Below are 22,558 nucleotides of genomic sequence, written 5' to 3'. Positions count from 1 at the left end.
ATCGTGTCTGTTAGCCACCATATGACGAGCTGACCCCAGAGCTGCGCTCACAATCACACCTGCCGTCATCAGGGCTAATTTGTTAAACATATCAATAGCGCTCTGCTGGCCTTTTCTCTGCCACATTGGGCCATTGATTCAGCCGCGGTGATGAGTGACATCACCCAACCCCTTTGACTTCATTCTCTCCTTGCATCCACCGCCAGACATATTACACTTACAATGTAAAAAATGTCCACAAAAAAAGCGGCCCAATTAAAGCAAAAACAGATAAATCAATTCAGTTGGGTTCACTGATAATCTTGAAATACAATACATTTATCAAATGCCTGTTTATATTCAGTACTTTTTTTCTTTGCTCCAAATAGCTAATCCCACATGCACAGCAAGCCAGGAGACACACACTAAAGGACGAAGGAAGACAAAGAGGGGATAGAGACACAAACCGATGCATAGATAAATCACAGCGTGAAGAAATTATACTTCTCAGCCCTGAGCTCTGTGAAGGCCGTGGGCTGGAATTCTTTTATTTCGGGTGGGGGGCCTCTGTCCCAGGCTTTCACCGGGAGAGGCTCCTGTCATGTTTGCAAGCATGGAGCTTGAGAGATTGGTTGGCGGGTTGCTGGCTGGCTAGCTGGCAGAAAGAGCCTGTTGTGCGGCTGTGGCAGGAGCAGCGGCAGCAGCAGCCTATGGCGGTACAGACCTTGACATCTGGATTCTGTTTGCTGGGAGCACTCTTAGACAGGCCTTACCCTGCCAAGGAGAATCTCAGTCCTTTGATTTCTACTCCCATGGCTTGCTCTAATTGTCATCCCTCATTATTTAGTCAAAGGTGGAGGGATGAATCATAAACTATTGCAGAAAAATGACATTTTCTACTCAGAGAGAAATCCTCCTCGGCTCCGCTCCCCGTCTCATCTCAGCTGATAAGGACAATGAATTTTATACATGGCTAGAGCACAAACATCTCTCATGTGTGCTCATGTGATTAAGATTTGGCTGAGAGAGTCTGTGTTCTTTTGAAACCGCAAGTGATGGAAGAGGAGAAGGGCAAAAGTTGCATGAGATTTGATGACAGTCCTCAGTTTAGAAAAGGATTTTTTTTCTCATAAAATTAAACTCCATGTTCATACTAGCCTATAACAGACGGAATTGCTGAGATCACTATAGGAAAAAAAGTAAAAAATAAATCTTCACCGATTTCTTTTAAAAGGGTTTGTCTGATATCAGATCAAGTCTAAATGAACAAAGTGTGACAAATGGATAAAACCTAAGTTGTAGTTGCTTTAATCACAACACCAACACAGTCAAAGCTGATAATCAGGCTGGCAATGATAGCTATGTGTATGTGTTCAGTGGGCCAAGTGAGAACAGGTTTTGTTGATCTGAAGTAAAGCATAAAATTGAGGCTTCTCTGCCTTTGATATTTCCTCTGTTTGTTTTGGAAACTCAGAGACGAGTGAATATGTCATAGGCCTATGCTTAAGTGTGTTTTCAGATTAACATGTGTCCTATTCATTACCCCTGAAGTGGAATGTGTGTTCTGCTTACTATGAGATATGACAGAGTCTGTCACTCATTCTATAGCATAGAATTGCAGTGCTGACAGATCTATTTAGTTCTTTAAGCTTTTTTTTTTTTTATCTGAAGAGGGGAGCAAGTTGTGTTGCAGGATAAAGCGCTTAAAACTCTTCTTGCCTCTTTTTTTTTTCAGGCGAGACCAAGTTCCAGAACAATGCACTATTTTTTTTTATATTTGCAGGAATTCAGAATGAGAAAGATGTGTATCAGCACCTTCTCTCTTACAAAGCTTTGAATCTTGCTTTTATAGTAGCCATCATTCACTCACCAGCAGCTAGATGAGTCATTTTTCCTACTGAATGTTAAACCCACTATCAGATTAAGCAGTCTCTGATTTCAGTGCTAATTGTGCACGTCCACTTAAGAAGCTGACAGCCCTGCGAATGAGGAGGCTTACAGGCCTCTGCAGAACGACACTCATCCATCACAGCCTAACCGATTGCATCCCTCTGAAGGCTCAACACGCTAACACCATTAGCTCTACTGCTGGGCATCTAACTAGCACATCACTCACATGGCTACATGCTAACAGCATTACAGCTAATGCTGCGCCTCTAACTAACACATCCGTCATAGGGCTAGAAATCCTACGGCTGTACAGAATCACACTGTCTCTCGGAGACAATCACCCACATTATTTTAGCTCTGTTACTTTTGTTGTTCTGTGGCTAATACCCTCATTTGTCTGTGAAGATGCTGAATGCCACTGAAAGGAAGTTGTTTTGATTCTGTTTTGTTCTGCCCACAACAGAGCAGGGCATTTGGTTAAATACACAAGCCCTTATGAAGGGAGCCATTCAAATCCGATTATGATTTCATATTTCACAAAGACAGTACACCACTAGGATGATTTTTAATTAGAACCAGAATCAGTAAAAAGAATGGGGCATGGAGACAATAAAATGAGGAATGCATTCATGCGTGGAATGATTCTCTAGCTTTATTTAAGATCTGTGCCAATGTGCTAACAGCATTAATGAAGTTATAAAGAATTATGAGGGGAAATCAAATTTGCCCCGCCACTTGAGCGCCACTAAAATGCCAAACAATAAACTACCAGATTGCAAATTAGATCAGTAAAAATATCAAACACATTGCGGTGCAGGAAAATCCATAATTGCATTTAGTGCCTAGCCTCTCCTGGGGGAAGAGACACTAAAGATCATCAGCAGGCTACACGGGAGCTGCTATTGACAGAGCGGTAAAAATCGACAGGCTAACTAAATAAACACTCCAGGCTCCATTAAATATTCAACGGCTGAGATTTGACAGTCTAGCATGCCTGCCTCTTCCCATTGCCTCCACTGACTTCTCTCTGCAGCACATCTTCTCCCTGCCTCCCCTCCTCCTGCATCCCCCACCCCCCTACACACTTCTCTCCCCCCTCCTCTCCACTGTGACTCCTGACAGCAATAAATGATGCTGTGCCTGAGGGCGCTGCTCCAGTGGGAGACCTGGGAGGATAGAGCAGGAGAGCAAAAGAAATAAAGGGGAGACAGCCTATGACCAATGGCTATTAACCAAGGACTGAGACAGGGCCCTATGACATCCACTGACACCCCACCCCTTCAACACACTCTCATTCTCTAAGGCGGACTCACATGAGCACATTCACTGTTGCAAACCTGATACATAACAACCTACGCTACCCATGTTGTTGTATATATTCTAATGCCACAAAAACATCTGAGCCACAAGACCCTATTAACACACAACAGTAGGAAGTTAGTGAAGCATAATCACTTCATCCAGTTTTTAAAAAAAAATACAACTGGCACCTAAAAGAAGAGAGAAAAAAAACAACTCAAATCTTCAGGCATCTAAACTCTTGCTGCTTCCTGACAAGATCGTATGCATTCATCTGCTGTTGTGAGCCGAGCAAGGTTATGCAAATGAGAGATGACAGTGTTATTGTGTGAGGAATATCAATGGAGTAATTACTGTTCCATGTCGGGCTATTGGCCCTCCGCTGCTGTGCCCAGCCAGCGAGCTTCATTTTTCAGCAGCCCTCTCTGGGGAGAGATGAGCGGCGTGCTCTGGAGAGCAGAGCTAATAATGGCAGCTCGGATACAGGCAAGGCTTAGACGAGCCCCGGGGTCCTGAGCCGCAGACTGCTAAACGTTGCAGGAGTCTCAGGAGAGCCCCCCAGCAAAGATGAAATGATTAAAAAACCAACCAACCTGACTGACTGACAAGCTGACCAACCACCTATAACTCTTTGTGTGCTGGGTCAAACAATCTCTACTTTCCTCAATCACAACAGCAGCTGACCTGTTTGGACTTCAGCAGGCTGCTGAAGATGATTCTTAGTACAGAGTTGAGAGGAGAAGAAAAAGAGCAATCATGGCAGATGAGAGCAAATGTTCCAGGTATGTAACCAGTAGAAATGTGCTGTGCACAGAGAAAACAAATGGGCAGCAGGGATTTGCATAACAAAAAAGGGATGAAGGTGAGTAAATATGAAATCATGCAATAAGTGCATTGCTACACTGACTGTGCCAGTAAGATCATAGTCATCTGGTTTGTCTCCTTTTGGCAGCCGTCCAATGAGCAAGCTCCTCTGGCATGTAAAGTGTCATTAAATTTTAAGCTCAAATTTGCTGGGGTGTTTAACAAAGCACTTCTCCTTAATGTGCGAAAGCAGGAACTGTCTGTAACACGTCGACTTTATCATCTTTTACATGTGAGGGATTGTCTAATAAATAAAAATGTTGAGAGGCTGCAAATTCACCTGATGGAGAAAAGACAGCACGAAGTGAAACTTCAAAGAGCGAAGGCCGGTACAGACCCTGGAGCTGTGAATTAACATACCAAGTAGGAGGAATGTTTCTCCCACAAACCTTAAAAATGCAGCAACCTAATCACTTTTTCTTTTCTGAAACAAAAAGAGAAGACTTTTTCAATCCTGTGAGTTATTTGTCTGAATTCAACTCAAGCATTGTTTTTTTTTTATTCGATTTTTTTTAACATGGGGGCTAAATGTATCCACATTTATAACATTCAAAGTTGCTAAAAGTTCAAATGCAGCATTTTGTGGGGGAAATAGTGAATTTTGGAATGAACATAAATATTAATAAGTGTTAAATATTTTTGGGGATTTTCTGACATTTTTACTTTTGCTGCTTTTTTTTCAGTGTTCCCCAACTTAAATACTAAATGACTTTTCCATTCAATTACTATTGTACATATTTTAATCGTTTATCCTTTGTCTCGTACTTATGGTGAACTGACATGTACTAAAACTGTTGCTGATGTTTTACAGGGGGCACATTGTGGTTCTTTTTAAGTCAAGTGGAAAATCTTAATAAAGTATAATTAGTACCTACAATATATTTCCTTTTTTAAAAAATAAATGCTTCAACCTCTGCACATAATTTTTGCAGAGTTCCTAAAGTTTCCATCGCTTTACTGCCACAAAACACAAACTAGTCTTTTTTTAACCCAAACACCAGATTCAATCTTATAAATGCTCTAATAATACAACTTTTTTGCCTTCAAATATCTGTGTCATGATCTGGGGTGTTGCACTTACACAACCAGGGCCTGATGAATAAGGGGGTTCAAATGCTGCACTTGCACCTTCACACCATTCATTTCCAGGTCAGGTGCACCTATCGCCATGTCCAGACACCTCATATATCATGCAGGCAAGGACCGGCTTATCTCCATACTTATCTCCCCAGCAATAATTCCCACTTAAAGCTTTAGCCGCAAGCAAATGACTGGGCAGGGCGGGAACTGCAGGTCGAGGTGGTACACCATTCCCATTCCTTTAGGACTCTGACAAACAGCTAGATAGAAGCTACTATAGAAGACATCCACAAAGTATGTCAATGTGCAATACAGCCAGAGCTCATAAAGGAGCCAAACTACAAAAACATGGTTTTAACGTGAACACATGAGAAAACAAAATAAAAGTGTAAACTCAGTTCTGCAACATACTAAAAAGTTAAAGGGCATTTATCAGATTTTACCAGATTGCAATCTGGTACTAAAGTCTGGGTTAGTGTGGGGGATTGAGCAGGCAGGGGGCCATTTGTGAAAATACTCAACTAAAACAGTCAACTCAATCAAACTTCTCTCATAGATGAGCACCAGAAACAGCCCAAGCTGACTCATGCACAACGCCATTTCCCTGGTAAGACAGACAGGCTGCTGAGCATTTCCAGCCACATACTAAGAAATTCACTGAATATGAAAAAGTCAGTTTTCATCCATTCGGTTTCTTATTGTATTGTATTTAAATAGCACAATAGCTATATGAAGTGGCAAAAAAATTATCTACTTTATATCTAGAGTATAAAATTACCAGTTCTTTCTTCTCGTCCTTGCTTATATTGTTCTTTTTACTCAGCTTCCCTGTGCTTTTGGACTCATTCTTATTTCTTTTTCTTATTCTTCTTGGCCTTTTTTGCACTACAATAAAGAATGACCTGACAGAAATCTACCTTTTCCTGACATGGTTTCTAGTTGTCATAAATCCCATTGTATGACTAACTGACTGTTTTGTTTATCATGCCTGTGTCTTTGCTTCATGTCCTTTTAACAAAGCTTTGATCCTGCTAACCTTATGGATCCTCACCATAAACACTTACCTCCTGAAGACGTTTTTATCGCCTTGCGGCTCGATGCCAGGCATCTGCGCGGAAGTACAGCAACAGATAAACTTGCCAGTTACCAGCAAGGGCAAAGAGGGCAACAGTCTCTGAGAGTGAATTGTTTTAAAACTCCTCTGTCATCCCTCTGGTTATGGTTTTGGGCTCTCATGAACCGTAGATTTGGTATGAACAGATTTTATGCGTGTCTTTTATGTATTTTGCTGTTTGACCTTGCGATCATGTTGTGATGACTGAAGACATTAAGAACATCACAATAATCTATTTTAGGCTTGTACAAATATGAATAATATCCATATCCAGACATATCTATCATAATGTACAAAAGATTTTCAAGACAAATATTATTCAGACCTTAATTTTAGAAATGGCTTTCAACAGCCAAAAGCACACATTCACACATTTCTGAACATACATGCAAACACATGAACCACCCGTGAACACGCAATCGTTGCCAGCGATGTCTCTGTGAGCATGAGACCACAGGAATTGTTTATCACTGCGATCACAGTGACTAATCAAAAGCAGGCTGTTTCTTCTGAACCTGCGCGAGGTTGAAATGTTTCCTCATCCCACACTGAGACATGTATGTGCCACGGCATGACCTCCCCCTCCTCCTCCTCCCCCTCCTCCTCTGCAGTATCTTGTCAGTCCAGGTCCCAGCATCAAACCCATCAGGGATACTCTACAGGAGACTACAAACATCCACGCTCTGGGGTAGCAGAACATGGGGAACCATTCCTTACTCAAGACAAATGTTCCCTTTGGTTCTGGTTTATTTATCCCACCCTTAATCTTAATAATTAGCAGATAATGCATGATTTTTTTCCACTCCTCTCTCTCGGCCATAAGTTCATACTTAAATATATCAAAGACGCAAAGAAATAATTATGGTAAATAAAAAAAGAGCAACCATGGAGAAGGGAATGAAATGTGATTACTAGGCAAAGTAAGAATTTCCATTAGCATTTGCCAAAGTCCCATTAAATGTTATGGGCACATCAAGGCCCACAGAGCATGTTGGTCAGCACAGTGGGAGTATGACATCTTACACTGTGCAGGGCCTCATTCTGGACCATGCAGACAGCTTCAAAAGAACTTTACCTTCAAGAAAAACAGTCTGTATGCCTAAACTGTGCTGCAAAAGCCCCTCTCACAACAAGACAAATGTTAAACTGACTTACCCTTGGGGAGAACATAATGCTTGATGTACCACAGTTAGTTACGCAACATTTCTTTGATATAAACAACAACAGGCTGATCATAACATCCAGACAAGGCCAGATGCTGTAAACAGACAAAAACAGGCTCACTTCTACAGGAATAACGACACAGAGCCAAGACACTGTGATAGCAATGATGGAGCTCTGTAGCCCATGAGGGATGTTTCAAAACCACTCGGACGCTTGTCAGTGGAGTTTATTGCTTCCTTGAAATATCTGTAAAAGAGGAACCATTGAGCAAAAGAAAACGGTTTAAGAGCAGGGGTGTAAATCTCTTTTAATGCTGCTGATCCCTGTGTAAGTGCCGCTTCCAGAAACCGCTCGCTGTTTCTTCTTCCCTACGGTTCCCTCATTACGCATCGTCTAGGAGAAATGGCTACCTTTTCACTTCGCCTTCTCAAATATTGCAAACTCTAAGCGGTTTTCTAAGTTATAACTCCAAGGGCAGTGTCTGCCAAGAGTCTGTCGCTTGTACTTAGTTTCTTCTCCCCCCTTTCTCACTGTGGCTGTTGGTTTCGAGAAGTCATGTTATAAAGCCAAAGTTGTGACACACAGAGGCATGTTGTTGTAGTATAATCTGGATATGGATATTCTGACACCACAAGAACATCTTACACTATATTTTGAAGGTCTCTGGATGACGAACAGTCAAGAGTGATCAAGGAATCTTAATTTTGATGAATAGGAATGTTGTTTTTTTCTGTGTTTTTTCTTCCATTCAGGATAGCTTTTGACACGAATCCTGAGGCTCTCCATCTCTGCCCCTGGTTAGGTTAGTTCCTGGTGGGATGTTTTTGTGCGGAGAGGCCACCTCTCCTTCTTATCTTCCTGTCATCTCTGTGGGACGGCAGGACACAACTCCCTCTCTGGCTCCAGAACCGCAGGCTTCCCCTGGACACCAAACCACCGCTCCACACAAGATGTACTCTTTGAGAGGGTGGCTGTTTAGGGTGTGTCAGAGCTTATTAGCGCCAGAATGTGCGAAAAAGAGAGAGCTGGGTGATTCACTCATCCCAAGGGCCAGCAGAGTGGGGTTTACCACAAAAAGCAGAGCAAGCGGACAGACTGTTTTGACAACAAATAAGTACACAAAGGTTAAGTTGCTTCGTTTATGACTGACAGCTTTCCAGACACAATTTTTATTGTGTGTGTTTGGGATTTGGTAAACCTCACACCACTGATATTTGATGCTGAATGAGAAAAATGACTTAAAAGTAAATTCATACAGCCATTCTCATCAACCATTAGTTTTGGGTGGAAGTCAGTGGTTGAGTGCATAAATATCACATTTCTGCCCACTAAAGCTGCGTTTCTCAACTTTTTTTGTCCGAGGCACTCACACGTCCATGTCAGATGAACTTAGCTCCCCTTTGCAACCACAAACCATCATGCTCTAAACATGTTACTCCAAATTACATTAATAACCAGATACTATTCAGCCATCAATGATATAAAAAGTCAAACATAATTAAAGTGGATAATTTTTAGAGGCTAAATCTAAATCTTTAAACAGTTTCAAGCATTTCTCTATTTTTAGACGACTATCCTGAGTTTTAGTGATTATTGTTATCCACTGTTATATATATGTGTCTTTTTTAATCATTTTTAAAATACTTTGGAGTCCCCATTAACTCAAATTTATTGTGAATTGTTTTCTAGTTTTTTTTTATGTCTTCTTCTTTATGCCACCTGCTGTATGCGACAATATCAGCCTAAAGTACTATTTGGAAACGCAACAAAATGATTTTCTCTTTTTTGAGAGAAAATCATTTTGTTGCGTTACCTAATAATACTTTAGAATTTGTTGTTTTTGAAAAAACTAAAATAGGATGATAATTCAAGCTGCACTCAGGGATACTTCATGATCCATTTTTCATGTATTTCATCTCTCCCATTAGATTATAAACATGAATTCTGGTGGAGCTGCTGTGAAATGTGTGACTGTGTCTGCTCAGGTCTGTGGATCTGACCAATCAGAGAAGACAGTGGGGGATGGGAGGTTATGACCTCCCTTGGTTCACCTTTTACAGAAAACACATAAATATGTAGGAGCCAACAGCTCTATATGTTTCATGGAAACTTAAAACTATTTTGACAATTTGTCATTACTGTTTGAACTGGTAGTTGCTTGAGCCATTAATCAGTTCTGTTCAGCTGTCTGTTTAACACTCAAAACTGTTTAGTTTCTTAAGACAAGGATATTTCTAATCACATTCTCAATTTTGTTTTCAAATGATTTTAGCCATCTCACACTTTTTCTTTTTCAACACCCAGAAATCACTGCCCCATAACATCAGTATATGTCAGTGTTTTCTGCCAGTAATGATGACTCTTAGTTGCCCACAAGACATAATAATGATTTCAAATCTTAAATACACTCAGTGTGATGTATATATATCTTAAAGGAGTTTGCAAAATCAGAAAATGAAAGTGAGAGACAGGGAGCATTACTTATTCCCATGTATAAATTGTGGTGAGACTAAAAGCTATTATAAAATCATGAATGGCAGCATGTGTGTAGATAGTCCCTCACATAGACATACTTGTGGGCAAAAAGAAAAACATGGAGCGTACTGGGGCACTAAACCTGTAAGCCGCTTGAAGAATGTGAATAAGGATTATGGTTAATGTACTTCTAATATTCTTCACAAGGGTCATGTGTGCTTAGTCACCTCCTTTGAAGAGGTTGAGGCTTCTGCCAAGCAACACCAACGTTCGTGTTTATGTTGGGGGAAAAACAAGTTTCTTTGGGTCAAATTTAACTAAAAGAAAATGCAGCTTAAATAAATCCAAACTCTTGAGAGAAACAGAAAGAAATACTGAACAGAACAAAGCTTCGAGGGCTGTAACAATTTTTCTATAATGTAAGCCACAAAAAGATGCTGACGCCACAGAGTGTGCCGTGACCCCTCCGACCTTACGCCTGCTGCCTGGCTTCTGGTTAGTGTAAGCAGCGTCCAGCTGAAAGCTACCAGAGGCCTTCATGTGTATATGTGATGTTTCCAAAGAGAGATAGACCAATTAATCTGATTATAGTCGCAAATCCTCTGACATGTGTAGGCCTGTCTGAAACCATGTGCCGTACAGATGTGTGTCCATGTGTGTGTGAGTATTTATATACCTGTGTGTGTAGATGTGATGCACAAAGACAAAGTGAAGATATGGCTCAATGCCAATGCACAAAACACAGAATCTTGGCAGAAAATATATGACCTGCAACATTTACAGAATACCACATGTGACATTTGTAAACATTTATCAATGTGATAAATGGGAGTGGGTTTTTCTAGACAGCAATGGCTGCAAAGGAGCTGTAACTGTATGCAAATACACGCTTTGGGTGAGTGGTCATTCCTCGGAAGTCAGAAAGCAACATTTAAAAGTACCTGAAATGAAATACTGGGTGAAATAGTAAACCATCTGTCAAAGCTTTTGCGGTCTGTTTAAAAACACAACACCCGAGCACTTAAACAGCCCCTTTTTATTGGCAGGGCTATGAATATGCCTATTCTAAAGGGTGATCCTTTCATTTTTTAAGTCAGAGATCTGACTCAACGTATGTTTGTGTCACTGACTGCAGCCTGCGCTGAGGGGCGGGAGGAAGTGGAACGAGGAGCTGACAGACAGGGCCTGATACTTCACTTCCACCACAGGCCAATCCCCAGCTAACCCCTGTGCTGACAGCCAGGATGTAGCACTCATCCACAGGCCACAGCCTAGATTCTGGGGCCCAGGAAAAGGAGAGCAAGGAGCGGAGGGAGAAGGCTGCTCGGTTGATGATAGAGAAGTGGGGGCGAGTGGCTGGTGGTTTGGGTGGCACGAACCATTTTTATGCCTCCAAAACTGCACAACTGACAGGCGAATCCATAGACTGTGGCGACTGCCAGCAGCAAATCCAACATTCGGCTGGGTGATGGCATGCAAGTGGACGTGCCACACAAACAATTATGGCTGCATGCATACAATTACTTTGACCTAAGACTTTTGAAAACACTGAATAAAACCGTCAAACAAGAACCAAACTGAGGATGGCCTAGTTGTATTTTCATTGACAGTGAAATTACTGATATGTAGACTAATTCAAAGACAGACCTAACACCTAGGTAGTTTAACTGCTTAAAGTAGAGGTTACTGATAATGTGACCCCAATAAAACTTCTGTTCTCTGACATTTGTTGAGAGACAGAACCTTAAAAGAACCAAAGACTCAGGGGCAATAAATAATGTGGTCCTACTTGGTACTGCGCAAAACGCTCAGCAGAGTGATGACCACTGAAGGCTGAGAGGCCACTGATGACCTGGTGACTACATGCAGTGAGAGGGCTCTACTCAGGGCCCGAGCTTTCTTTCCAGCTGGGATCACAACACAACGATGGAGCTCCAGTTTCAGCTGGGACAGTGCTCCCCTGTGAGGCTGCGCCTGCAGGGCCAGTGCTAAGGCAGACAGACAACTAGGGGGTCACTCACCCCACCTACTCTCAAGGGGAGGCAAAGACAAGCACTGAGACCAAGACTGATAGTTTTTTCCTCGCGCTACTTGTTTTCTGTTTTTAATGAATGAGTTTGGTTTTGCATCAAACCTCAGGCTATTAGAGATATTTTTGTTAATGGGATTTTCAGTGACACTAAAACAGGCCAGAGAAGAACATTTTGATGAATAGAGCAAACAACTTGGCCCTTACCTGCAGCAACGCATTTATCTTATCAAGGCAGCCATATAGATATTTCCATTCCGACAGCACTATGAAATCACATACGCACAAAAGACACTTTGAAAATTTTCTGTTTTATCTCCTTATCCATCCTCCTCATAGACACCAGATCATTTTGCAGTGTTCAGGAGACGTGGAATTTCCCAAGAAGACATATTGTGGCAGCTTTCTGGGAAATATTAATATCCAGCCTGCAGAGGAAAGGTAAAGGGAGAGGAGAAGGGATCGGGGGTGTACAGCAGGGGGGTGAGGTACAGACGATCAGTATCATGGCATGGTACCTGATGATAAAATGCCTCCTCTATTGCAGTTCTTTCCAACCTGCAGAGAAATAGTTACCCCTCAACTGTTTCACCATTTTGATGCAGGATACGCTGTCTGTTTCCTAGGGGACACAGAGGGTGGTGGTGCCTGGGTGGGAGGGCTAAGAGTCCAAAGTGGACAGTCATCTCCACACACACTCCCCTGTCATCACGGCTGCACTGCAGATTCTCCACATCTGCCTTGCCTTACACCGCATAGCCCTGCTCTTACCAAGCCCCCATCGTCTCTGCCTTACTCCCACGTCTCCACTCCCCCATCAGGATCATCCAAATATTTCCCCTCGCTGCTTTTTGAAGCTTCCATGGGTCACGGGACCTCATGCACAAATCATGCTGGTTTGCTGTGGGGGGGCCGGTCAGAGAGGACGGGAATGAGTCAGATGCACAGAAATCCAATCTGCACTGTTTTCATACAGGGTTGCTTTTCTTGCCAAGACAGCCATCACCAATCAGCAGCTGGGTCTAAGCAGTGAATTTAGAGAGCTCTCACTGTAGATGCCGGACCTGGCAGCTGATCTCAACCATATTCCCTGGCCACGCCAAGGGGAAGGGATGGAGAGTAAATTCAGAGAGTCTGACAGCCTGCAGTGGTTTAACATGAGGGTTAGCCCCAAATACATAGCTCTGGGTCTGTGTTGATGGATGGATAACCAAATCCATTCCATTGTTTGCAATAAAACCTAGATGTTGGTTTTTATACTAAGACACCACATTTGCTATGGTGCTGAATTATGATGTGGTGAAATAGAGACCTGACAAATTCAAAAATTCAAGAAGCAACCAGTTCAGGGGCTATTTTCCTCATGCAAAGTAAAATAACAAACTCATTTATACAAGGATAAGACAGGGTCAGATCTACATTGTGTGAACGTAAGAGGCTTGATACCTATTGTAGCAATTTAATGACATAGAATTTTAGGTAGACACTCAAATCAGGGCCATACACAGGACAGACAGAGAGGGAATAACCAGCATGGACCTTCCCTCCCACCTGCAGAGCAAACCAGCTCAGGGTGAGAGAAGATGCTGGGCAGGAATCTGCAAGTGCTGGTTAAAGTAATCACATTGGTCTCACTGCATCTGATCTGAAGTCTAACAGACTTCCAAACAGTTGAATGAGTAAATAAAGTGCCCCAGGGGACTCCCGCTGAAGCTGGATTACCACAAGGGTGCAAACACAAAAGGAGCTGAAGCCCCACAACCCGATGTGAGCTGCAGACAAAAGCCTTGGGTTGGACCTCGACCAGGGAACCGGCAAACTTTATTAATCTCATCCTAGACTGAGCCTCCTGCCATCGCAATCCATGCACTCATGGACGGACACAAGCTCTGCTGTCATTGTCAACAGGTACACTCTCTGAAATGGCATGTGCATAAGTGTATTTGTCTTTGTACATGTGTATAAGTATGTAAACATACTGCATGAAACTGTACATGAGACAGTTTATTTGTGATTGCGTGCAAACATTTAAACATACCGTGCAAAAATGAGCATGTCTGTTTGTGCTCGTGAGTGTGTCTGTTGGAGTGCATGGACCACATAAGATGAGTCCCATGCTCACTTGGCTGTGGAGGCCAGGTTTGGAGGGGACTAAGGGCCACGACATTCTGCAGTCCCAACCCACCCTGGCCCCATTCTTTCCCTCTTTCTGGGCCTGACACAAATAAAAGGATTAGGAGCCCCAGTTTCCGTCAGACCCTCCATTCAAGACAAAGCTCTGACCAGCTTAGTGTCACACTTAATGATAAAAGTGCAAATCTCTGTCAGTCACTTTGGGCAGGAATACCGGTATTTGGGGGCTAATCTCATTTGATGAAGATTAAAACAGTTAGAAAAAAAAAAAGCAAAGAGCAATGTTTTGATGCATTTGTACAAAAATCTACAGTTGTGTGAATTCACGCAACCAAATCTGACATACTACAACTCAGGTAAGATACTGGAATGTATCTTTACAATTCAGGGAGCAAATGCAATGCAGTGAAAAAGCTTAGATTAGAGACAAAGAAAGAAATGAGAACAGAGAAGAAGCAAGTGTACATACGCATGCGCCCACACCCTCACAAAAAACCTGGGGCGTATGTAGACAAACACACTGCTCTGCCCATTCACATGTACAGCTTGAATGTGTGACGTGAGTGTGAGAGTAAGCCTTGGGCACACAACAGTCTGAATGCAGCACTTGCCACTATGATGCCAGTCCTCTCTAGTGTATCTGTGAAAAGCCTACGTGTTGGAAAAACATTCCAGAGTGGGATCACATATACACAGTTGGGGCCAGCAGCCATACTGCGAGCCAGCAGCCGAAGCCATGTCTCAATTTCTCATGCACGTTCGACCGAGCTGCCTGAAGAAACAAGTGAGGGGTATTTCCACATTTATAGATGCAGAAAGAAACAAACACCTCTGAAAATGGTATGAGAAACACAGCAAATGTGCAGAAATAAATGAGAAACGGCAGCACTTTCACAACACACTGTGAAGGATATTTGAATTGAATAATTTCAGTGCAGATAAAATCTACCCAGTGAACATTTTCGCCATCCTGATTTAAACATGTAATCTAGCGAATCAAAATTGAAAATATTTGCTGAGTGTGTGTATTCCTCAGCTTGCTTCTTCAAGAAGACTATTACAGTATTTCACAGATTTAGCCAAAATCTCATTTGTAGATTGCATTTAATGGTTTGCGGTTGCCTTGCCTTTTGTTATGAAGAGTTGTCATGCTGTGAAAATAAACCCAAAGGCCAGAGGATTTGGAGCAAGTAATGAAAATCGCTGCTATGCCGAGCCGAAGGCTCTCTCTCTATCGTCACTGATTAGCATTCCCGATTGACTGACATGTCCACTGGCTGCCTAACAGCCGGCTTTAGGAGATGAGGTTAAATTGTGGCTACCAACAAATTGCATGCTTGAGTTCCTCTGCACCCCTCTGCTATCATCCAGTGTAATGTGAGCACACCAGGCAGATCCCTCTGCAGATCCTTCTCCTCCCCTGCACAACAGCTCCCCCACACAAAGCCACGGAGACCTCTTTCCACATCCCTCGCCACCAGTCTGGCCTCTAAAGTGGTGATGGGCATTACCGTGCCTGAGCCTCTGTGGCTTCCCATAGAGTCCTGCAAACAGTTTTGTGTTTAAACTGCTGCTACACACACTGCTCACCCCCAGCACCTCTGCCACACACTCTGCAGCCAATCACTGTGACTAAAACGCACAGCGGACACTTACAGAAATAAATCCAAATGAAATCACCTGATTTAATGAGCAATACTTGACTTTGTGATTTACTGACATCACAAAAATAAGTAAATAAATATCATATTTAAGGCACACAGACTAACACAGCAGACTAATAACCTTTTAAAAATTTCACTAGTGCTTTCACACAAACAGTGTGAAAAAATGTATGTAAAAATCTTATATTTATCACTCATGGGAACCAGACAAAAAAAAAAAAGTAACCTATATGTTGCAGTGATGCAGATCAACACACTCCAACAGGTCTTTTAATGGTTATGACTGTTTTAGCAAACCATGAGACAGATGATGCATCCTCGTCTGCTGCTGGGACAGGCCGAGCCATGTTGACATAAAACCCAATACTTCCTTACAAAGGAACAGGGCCAGCTTCAGCTAGTTTCTTGCCGTGCACTAAGAATCCCACCAAGCTGTGCAATATCATCCGGCATTGTGTTTCCAACATTTGATTTATCTCTGTGTACCTAAGAGCAATGACTAAAGACAGCTTTTTATCATTTTCAGGGAAAATTTTAAATAAAAAAAGGGAGAATAGCTGAATAAGATAAAGTGTTCCACAAATGCCACCGCACACAGGCCTGTACCAGAGCTTCCACTGAAATACTTACCGTCTTCAATTAACGGTAAAACTCCTCAGCTGGGTTGACAACACAAACTATGTCCCAGTGTTTTTCTTTTCTTTTTTTTTTTTTGGTGTGCATATGAGTGTTCACATAGCACCAGATCATACGGGAGTGTCCTAAAGTGAGCAAAACACACACACTGGGTGAGCCAACACAGAAACCCAGCCGTCAGCATCTATCCGGCACACACTGCGGTAGCGTCCCGAGCACAGCTAATTAAAAAACAACAATTTCACAGGAGGGCACTCCAAACAGTTCTAAAAAGCACCTCTCAGCACACCGGGGGATCGTGCAGAATACAAGGGAGGTGAGACAGGTTCTGGGAGCTCTGCTTTTATGGCTTCATCACTGCTGTGCTATTCTACTGCTCATTCTACCGTGACCTGAATTTAAGTTTGTAGCACATGAGTTTGAAGATTTGAAAAAAAAAGAAATCTGCTTGTTGATCTTTTTTTTTTTTTCTTTTTTGTTTGGGATGAATTACAAATGAAACATTCTAAAATTGTATGTTGCTACACAGTAAAACTTTACAGAGCATGAAAAAGAAAAAACTGCCCTCTGGAATGCATCAGCAAGATCCAAACGCAGACAGCGTGGTGTAAAATATAGTTAGCAAATGTTATGTTTTGTAGTTGGAGCCTGTGGCAGTTTCTAACAAGGCAGTCCATTACAGGGGTGTTGTCCAACACTTCGGTGGAGTGATAGGCCTTATTACACGGCTCCCTTCAAAGCATCTGCTTGGTTAGAGGAAAGGTCCCTGTGGGGAAAAGATCTCCCTCTTTCTAATGATGTATAATTGACCTCCAAACACCAGGGCACAGCAAACTCTCCTGGAATGGTGTAATTCCACTCTACCTTTCACATACCGCCTGTCTCGTTCAAGCTTGTTCCTCCTCTACGGCTACGGCTGTCGTCCAACTGACAGCTCTGCTGATATGCCTTCAGACTTGTATCATGTATTTTCACAAAAGCCAGCACTACTTAGCTGTTTATATATCTCCTCTTTAAATATTTAACTAATCAAAATCATCTCTACATTTAAGATGGTGTGAATCCTTATCAACAATATCCCTCATTCGTAAAAATGCTTGTTTCATATCAAAACAGAAATGACAAACTAACTAAAGGCAAACATATGGGGAAAAAGGCCAAAGTAATCCAATCTCGTTACTACATAATTACAATATAGGGAGCATGATGTGTTAAACTGGGTTGGTAGGAGTTCTAATAACACAGTAGACAACTGTTTTCCCCCGTCTGCACTTAAACCTCTTACAAAAGAGCAAAATAAAAAAAAAGCCTGCTTGCCAATTCCTTGATTTATTACAGCTAGTGAGGGCTGATTACGGGGCATGAATCAGTTGCTGTAGGAATGTAATTAGGCACGAAGACCTCTGTAAGGTTTGGAGCTCTCTTCACAGCCCAAAGCAGTTTGTGGGCTGACAAATGCATCTTAAATGGGTGTCATAAAAGTCAAAAAGGTGCCAATTACATCTTTAAGTAACCCATCAAAAAATGGAATAAACAGCAGAAAAAAGCGGGGACGCTTGTGTTGGTATGATGAAGGGATCTACCAGTTAATTCAACCATGGAGGGGTTGAAAAAAAAGAGTATAAAGAATTCAGACGTGACAAATAATAATGTGGGAGTGCAGGATGGTGCCCGGCAGCTAGTTGTTTTTGGCTGAGGTGATCCCAATTGTCACACAAGCTCACAGCATTCAAAGTACCAAGCAGGGAAACAGAAGGGGCCGACTGGTCAGCTATGTTCCAAATGCTGATTGTTAAAGAGCACATCAGAAACAAAATACCAGGAGAGACTGTTTGGCTGTCAGATAAAATCCAGTCTGTCTCTGCGTGCGTCTCTTTATCTTCCTCCGTTTATACTCAACAAACAAATTCAAAAACTGCAAATGGACAGTGCTGCAACAAGCATGAGAAAGAGATCCCTCACTCTATCTGAGCGTATCAGCTTCCAGCCAGCTCTGAGCCGTGACGCCGTGACTCTGGTATCCCCTAGTTACTGCTATGAATTTTCCATTGTTATCGGCCGACTACACTGCTGTCACAAAGCTGGATGAATGGCACGGATGGCAATAGATGTAACTCTTTGTTGCTTGCAAGGTATCTAGCAGAGAGCCATAATGTCCCGGTAATCGAAGCAGAATTGTTAAAAAGGCCGGACACAAAAAGCTGAAAATTTAGTGACAAGCATGAAAAGCGCTCATGCAATGAGAAACACAAGGCACCCCGGGGTCCTCACAGGCCAAACAGCAGCCCTGTAATACTCAGGGTCACTTTGCTTCAGAGTTAGCTTCCCTTTATCTGCCATCTCTGCCCATATTATGAGATCATTTATTAATTCAGTTCACTCAAAACTAAAAGCTTGTTCATGGGGAACCCCCCCCCCCCCAAAAAAAAAACTAATAAAATCTATTTTGTTCAGTGCTTCCAGTTACAGACCCTAAATAGAATTTAAAATGGTTTAAATTGACAAAAAGTAAATAACAATAATAAAAAAATTTAAATACGCAATGGATAAATACATTTCTTCAAATAATTCAAATATAATTCAAATGTATACAATTATTATAAATTATTCTATTATTAATAATGCTGTTTTAAGTTATTCTGTTGCTGTGAATCCTGCAGAGCAAATGACTAAATAAACTGTTAAGAATGAGCCACTGAATGCTCTGTTGCTGTAATCAAACGTGAGCATTTTAACCCATATATTTTCACAGAGGTTTCCATCACTGAATTTAAATTTTATTTTATTACTAAAGTGTTGTTGCTGCAGTGCGTGCACGACGAGCGCGTGCGCAAATTTCAGACTCTCCACTTGAGCCTCACAGGTTGGTATAGAGTGCAGTGCGCGTGCTGGTTTATAATATACAGTCACATTTTCGCCACGCTGCAATCGTTTTCTTTTCAAATAAAGTAAAGCCCAAAATTATATAAAGAAATAGAAAAAAACACTGCTAAAAAAAAAGAAAAGAAATAAAATAATAGAAAATAAATGGAATTAACAGAAATGAGATAAGCAAGCTAAAATCAAATAAAAGAAACCGGTTCTTTTATCTAAGGCAAATCAAGGCGAGTTATTTACAGCCCAAACAAATATGGGCTGATCAAAATCGGAAAATGATCTAAACCGCGCTTTGGTTTTAAAGTGTTGAAGATAAAAGAAAAAAAAAGTTTTCCGTCGTTTGGGTGATTCTGAAGCCGTTGGTGGTGGTGATGGAGGAAAAGGCCACGCGACTCAAGCGGAAAATATCCGACGGGGAGCGGAATAAAACCCGACAGAGCACGCCTCCACATTTTCAGGCCCGAGTAGGATTTTAGTTTGAGGTGTGGAAACACCGTGGGCCACGGCGACAATAATAAAGTCAAGAAACAGAATAACACGACGATGTGTGAGCACTGATTTCTTATAATATAAGTCTAAGCGGGTGAAGAAAAAAAACTGCTGTTTTAAACAATATGCTGCAGGAAATAAATATTAAACTGTAGACTTTATCATAGCTCTATGCATCTCAATTCAGAAAAAAAGAAGCTTATAGAATTTATAGGAGACCTCACACTGCAGCTTAATTACTTTTCAGACGTGTGTGTGTGCACTGCAACACACACACACAAGGCCAAACAGACCATCCAAAACCATCACGATGCCCCACGAGTTTTTCCTAAATCGCTGCACACCAACTGAAACAATGTGAAGAAATGCAAAAAGGAAAGATAAAACAGAAAAAAAGGAGAGAGAAAAAGCAAAGCTCCCTCCCCGGACACTGTGCTTACTGTTGGTAGTCGTGTTTGCAGTAAAGTTTCCTTTCTCTGAAGTAACAGCTGGTGGTGAGAGGCTGTTGACACACGGTGCACTGCAAACACTCTTCGTGCCACGAGGAATCGTTGACTCTCATCAAGAAGCGGTCGGAGATGGGACGCTGGCATCCCTCACACACGGATCTGTGGTGACACTCAGTCCCTGGAAGAAAAAGGGAAACAAAGCAAAAAAAGAGATGAGGTCGGTCAGGAAAAGAGGGAGAGGGCCTGCATCGTGGAATGCTGCGCCTAACGACAACCTGGAAAATGTTACAGGCCATATATTCTTATTATTATTACATTCAAAAGCTTCAAATGTAGGCTCCCTCTTCAATAATAATACTAATAATGAGGCCTGCATCACCTCACACACTCAGCCTTCCTGGATCTTGGTAATAATTTAGGTTAGAAGCTCACTGTTATCTCTGTTATTTAAAGACGTATATTATTGTTTAACCTCTCCTCGCTTTGGAATTGTCGAAGGTGGAAAATCAGGAAATAAAACTGACTTGGGCGTGCGTGCAAACATCCACAATAGAAACAGCAGCCCGAACGTCAGTGACTTGCAGAGATGTGTTGCGTACACTTCAGAGCTGGAGGACTCACCGAGCATGACTCCCAGCGTGGCTTGTCCCGATCGCAGCGGATGGTCTTCAATTTTAATGCCGTCCAGCATGATGCACGTCTCGGACTGTTCTCCCGCGGAGAGGCGCTCCAGTGACACCAGACCTGTTGCAATATCCATAAGAATACGGTTTAGACCTGACAAGCAAATCCCGGCCACTCAAATCTGTCTGGACTTTAGGGAGCACGAGAGAGGCTCGGAAACCTGTTGAAAACGTTTGAGCTCCGTGTGACACACAGCCCACAGCTCGAAGGAGGGAAGAAAAAAGGAGGGGGAAATAAACTAGATGAAGTGGAGAAAAACTCGACTTTGATGCAAGGAAAGAGAACGTCTACGTGTGAGAGAGGCGCGGAGAAATGAGACAGCAAACATTAAAGGCGGACAACTCTCTGAACAGTCACCTGTTATGATTAGAGGAGCGTGGAAGCTTTATCTTCTCCTCCCCGAGCCGACGGGAGAGAGGGAGAGGGAGCTGGAAAAATGACTTCACCGAGTGACACTCTCGCCGAGGAAGAGGGGAAAAGAAGCAAAAGTTGACAACAAATCCAAAGATAGGAGAGTGCGTGTGCAGATGTCCCGGCAGGAACTCTTTGGAAGTAACAGAGACGGTTGGCTGGTTGTGCCCCTGTCGCTGCAAAAGTCTGAGATCAAGATTGAAGCGAGTAGATCCTCCCACTCCTGCATGCATGGCTACACTTTTTTTTTTCATTTCCCCATTCACCGCCATTGAGATGCTATTGGAGCAGAGCACACAGCGCTCCTCACAGTCCAATAACACACCAGCCAAAAGGAAAGTGATATTTTACACAGGCCTGATGATGATAATAATAATAATAATAATAATAATAATAATAATAATAATAATAATAATAATAATAATAATAATAATAATAACAATAATAATAATAATAAGAATAAGAATGATATTAATAATAATAATTCTGTGATTGCGCTGTAACGTCACTATTGGGTTTATTAGGCCAACCAAGCATCATCTGCCAACTGAATGCACCAAGTTGAGATAAAAAAAAGAAGAAAAAAATTGGAGCCCTCATCACGAATTGCTAGATTTGCTTCTGTCATAAAAACTATACAGATAGGAGTATGTTGTGTGTGTCTCTTGAAGCATCACGAGCTCTTTGTGTATTGTCTCCGCTGGAAGCTGCCGAACTCTTTCAGCTGATGCACCTGGCGATCGGCGGTGATAACAGCGCTGTGTCCGGCCCTGGGGTGGCCTGCAGACACGGCTGTCCACCTTTCGATCAGGCAGGAAAATTAGCACCAACAATGATATTGTCAATTATAATAACAATAAAGATAATAATAATAATATAAATAATAATAACTTTACTAGTAGTAGTAGTAATAATGATAATACAGTCTATTTTTTATTTTTTGTAGGGACACATTAAGGACATATTCCTCGCGCACAATAAAACCAAAATAATCGGAATACTTGGAATTCCTAAAACAGCCTAAACTGAGGATAATTTGAACTAAACGTGAATGTCCAAACGGTTGCCGACATTGACGGTTTTGACAGCGGATAAATCCAGGAACGACCTGTCAGTTTCTCTGTTCAAGATCTTTACACGCAGTTCGCGAAGTTTGTGGAGGTGTGGAGGAACACAGCGCACCGAGGCCCGTCTGAAATTACAGGCTCGCTAATGGGATCGCGCGCTGCGTCCCGTGTCACGCTGCACGAGACACTGATTGTTATCAACGTTGGGGGAAAATAAGAGCAGTGGACACATAGAGGAGGCCTGATGAGAAACG

The 22,558-nt window shown here is 42.1% G+C and overlaps 1 protein-coding gene across 2 annotated transcripts in view; it reads right to left on the bottom strand.

Annotated features, from left to right (window-relative positions):
- lmx1bb (LIM homeobox transcription factor 1, beta b) overlaps nt 1–21,566 on the bottom strand; it is a 43,750-nt gene extending 22,184 nt beyond the window's left edge. Inside the window, exons 1-3 of one of the 2 annotated variants that reach the window (XM_072387018.1) lie at nt 21,184–21,566; nt 20,764–20,886; nt 20,134–20,320 (exon numbers count right to left, since the gene is read on the bottom strand). In XM_072387018.1, coding sequence (XP_072243119.1) covers nt 20,134–20,320; nt 20,764–20,833 — 257 coding nt within the window. In that variant the 5' untranslated portion in view covers nt 20,834–20,886; nt 21,184–21,566. The other variant, XM_072387017.1, reaches the window with a different exon arrangement.
- Nucleotides 21,567–22,558: the final 992 nt, after the last annotated feature.

This window comes from Leuresthes tenuis, unplaced genomic scaffold, assembly GCF_036924035.1.
Source record: "Leuresthes tenuis unplaced genomic scaffold, fLeuTen1.0.hap1 SCAF_6, whole genome shotgun sequence".
In the NCBI taxonomy this organism is placed as follows: domain Eukaryota; kingdom Metazoa; phylum Chordata; class Actinopteri; order Atheriniformes; family Atherinopsidae; genus Leuresthes; species Leuresthes tenuis.
Note: the sequence above shows the minus strand (reverse complement) of the source record. Positions and strands in the feature narration are given on the sequence as shown.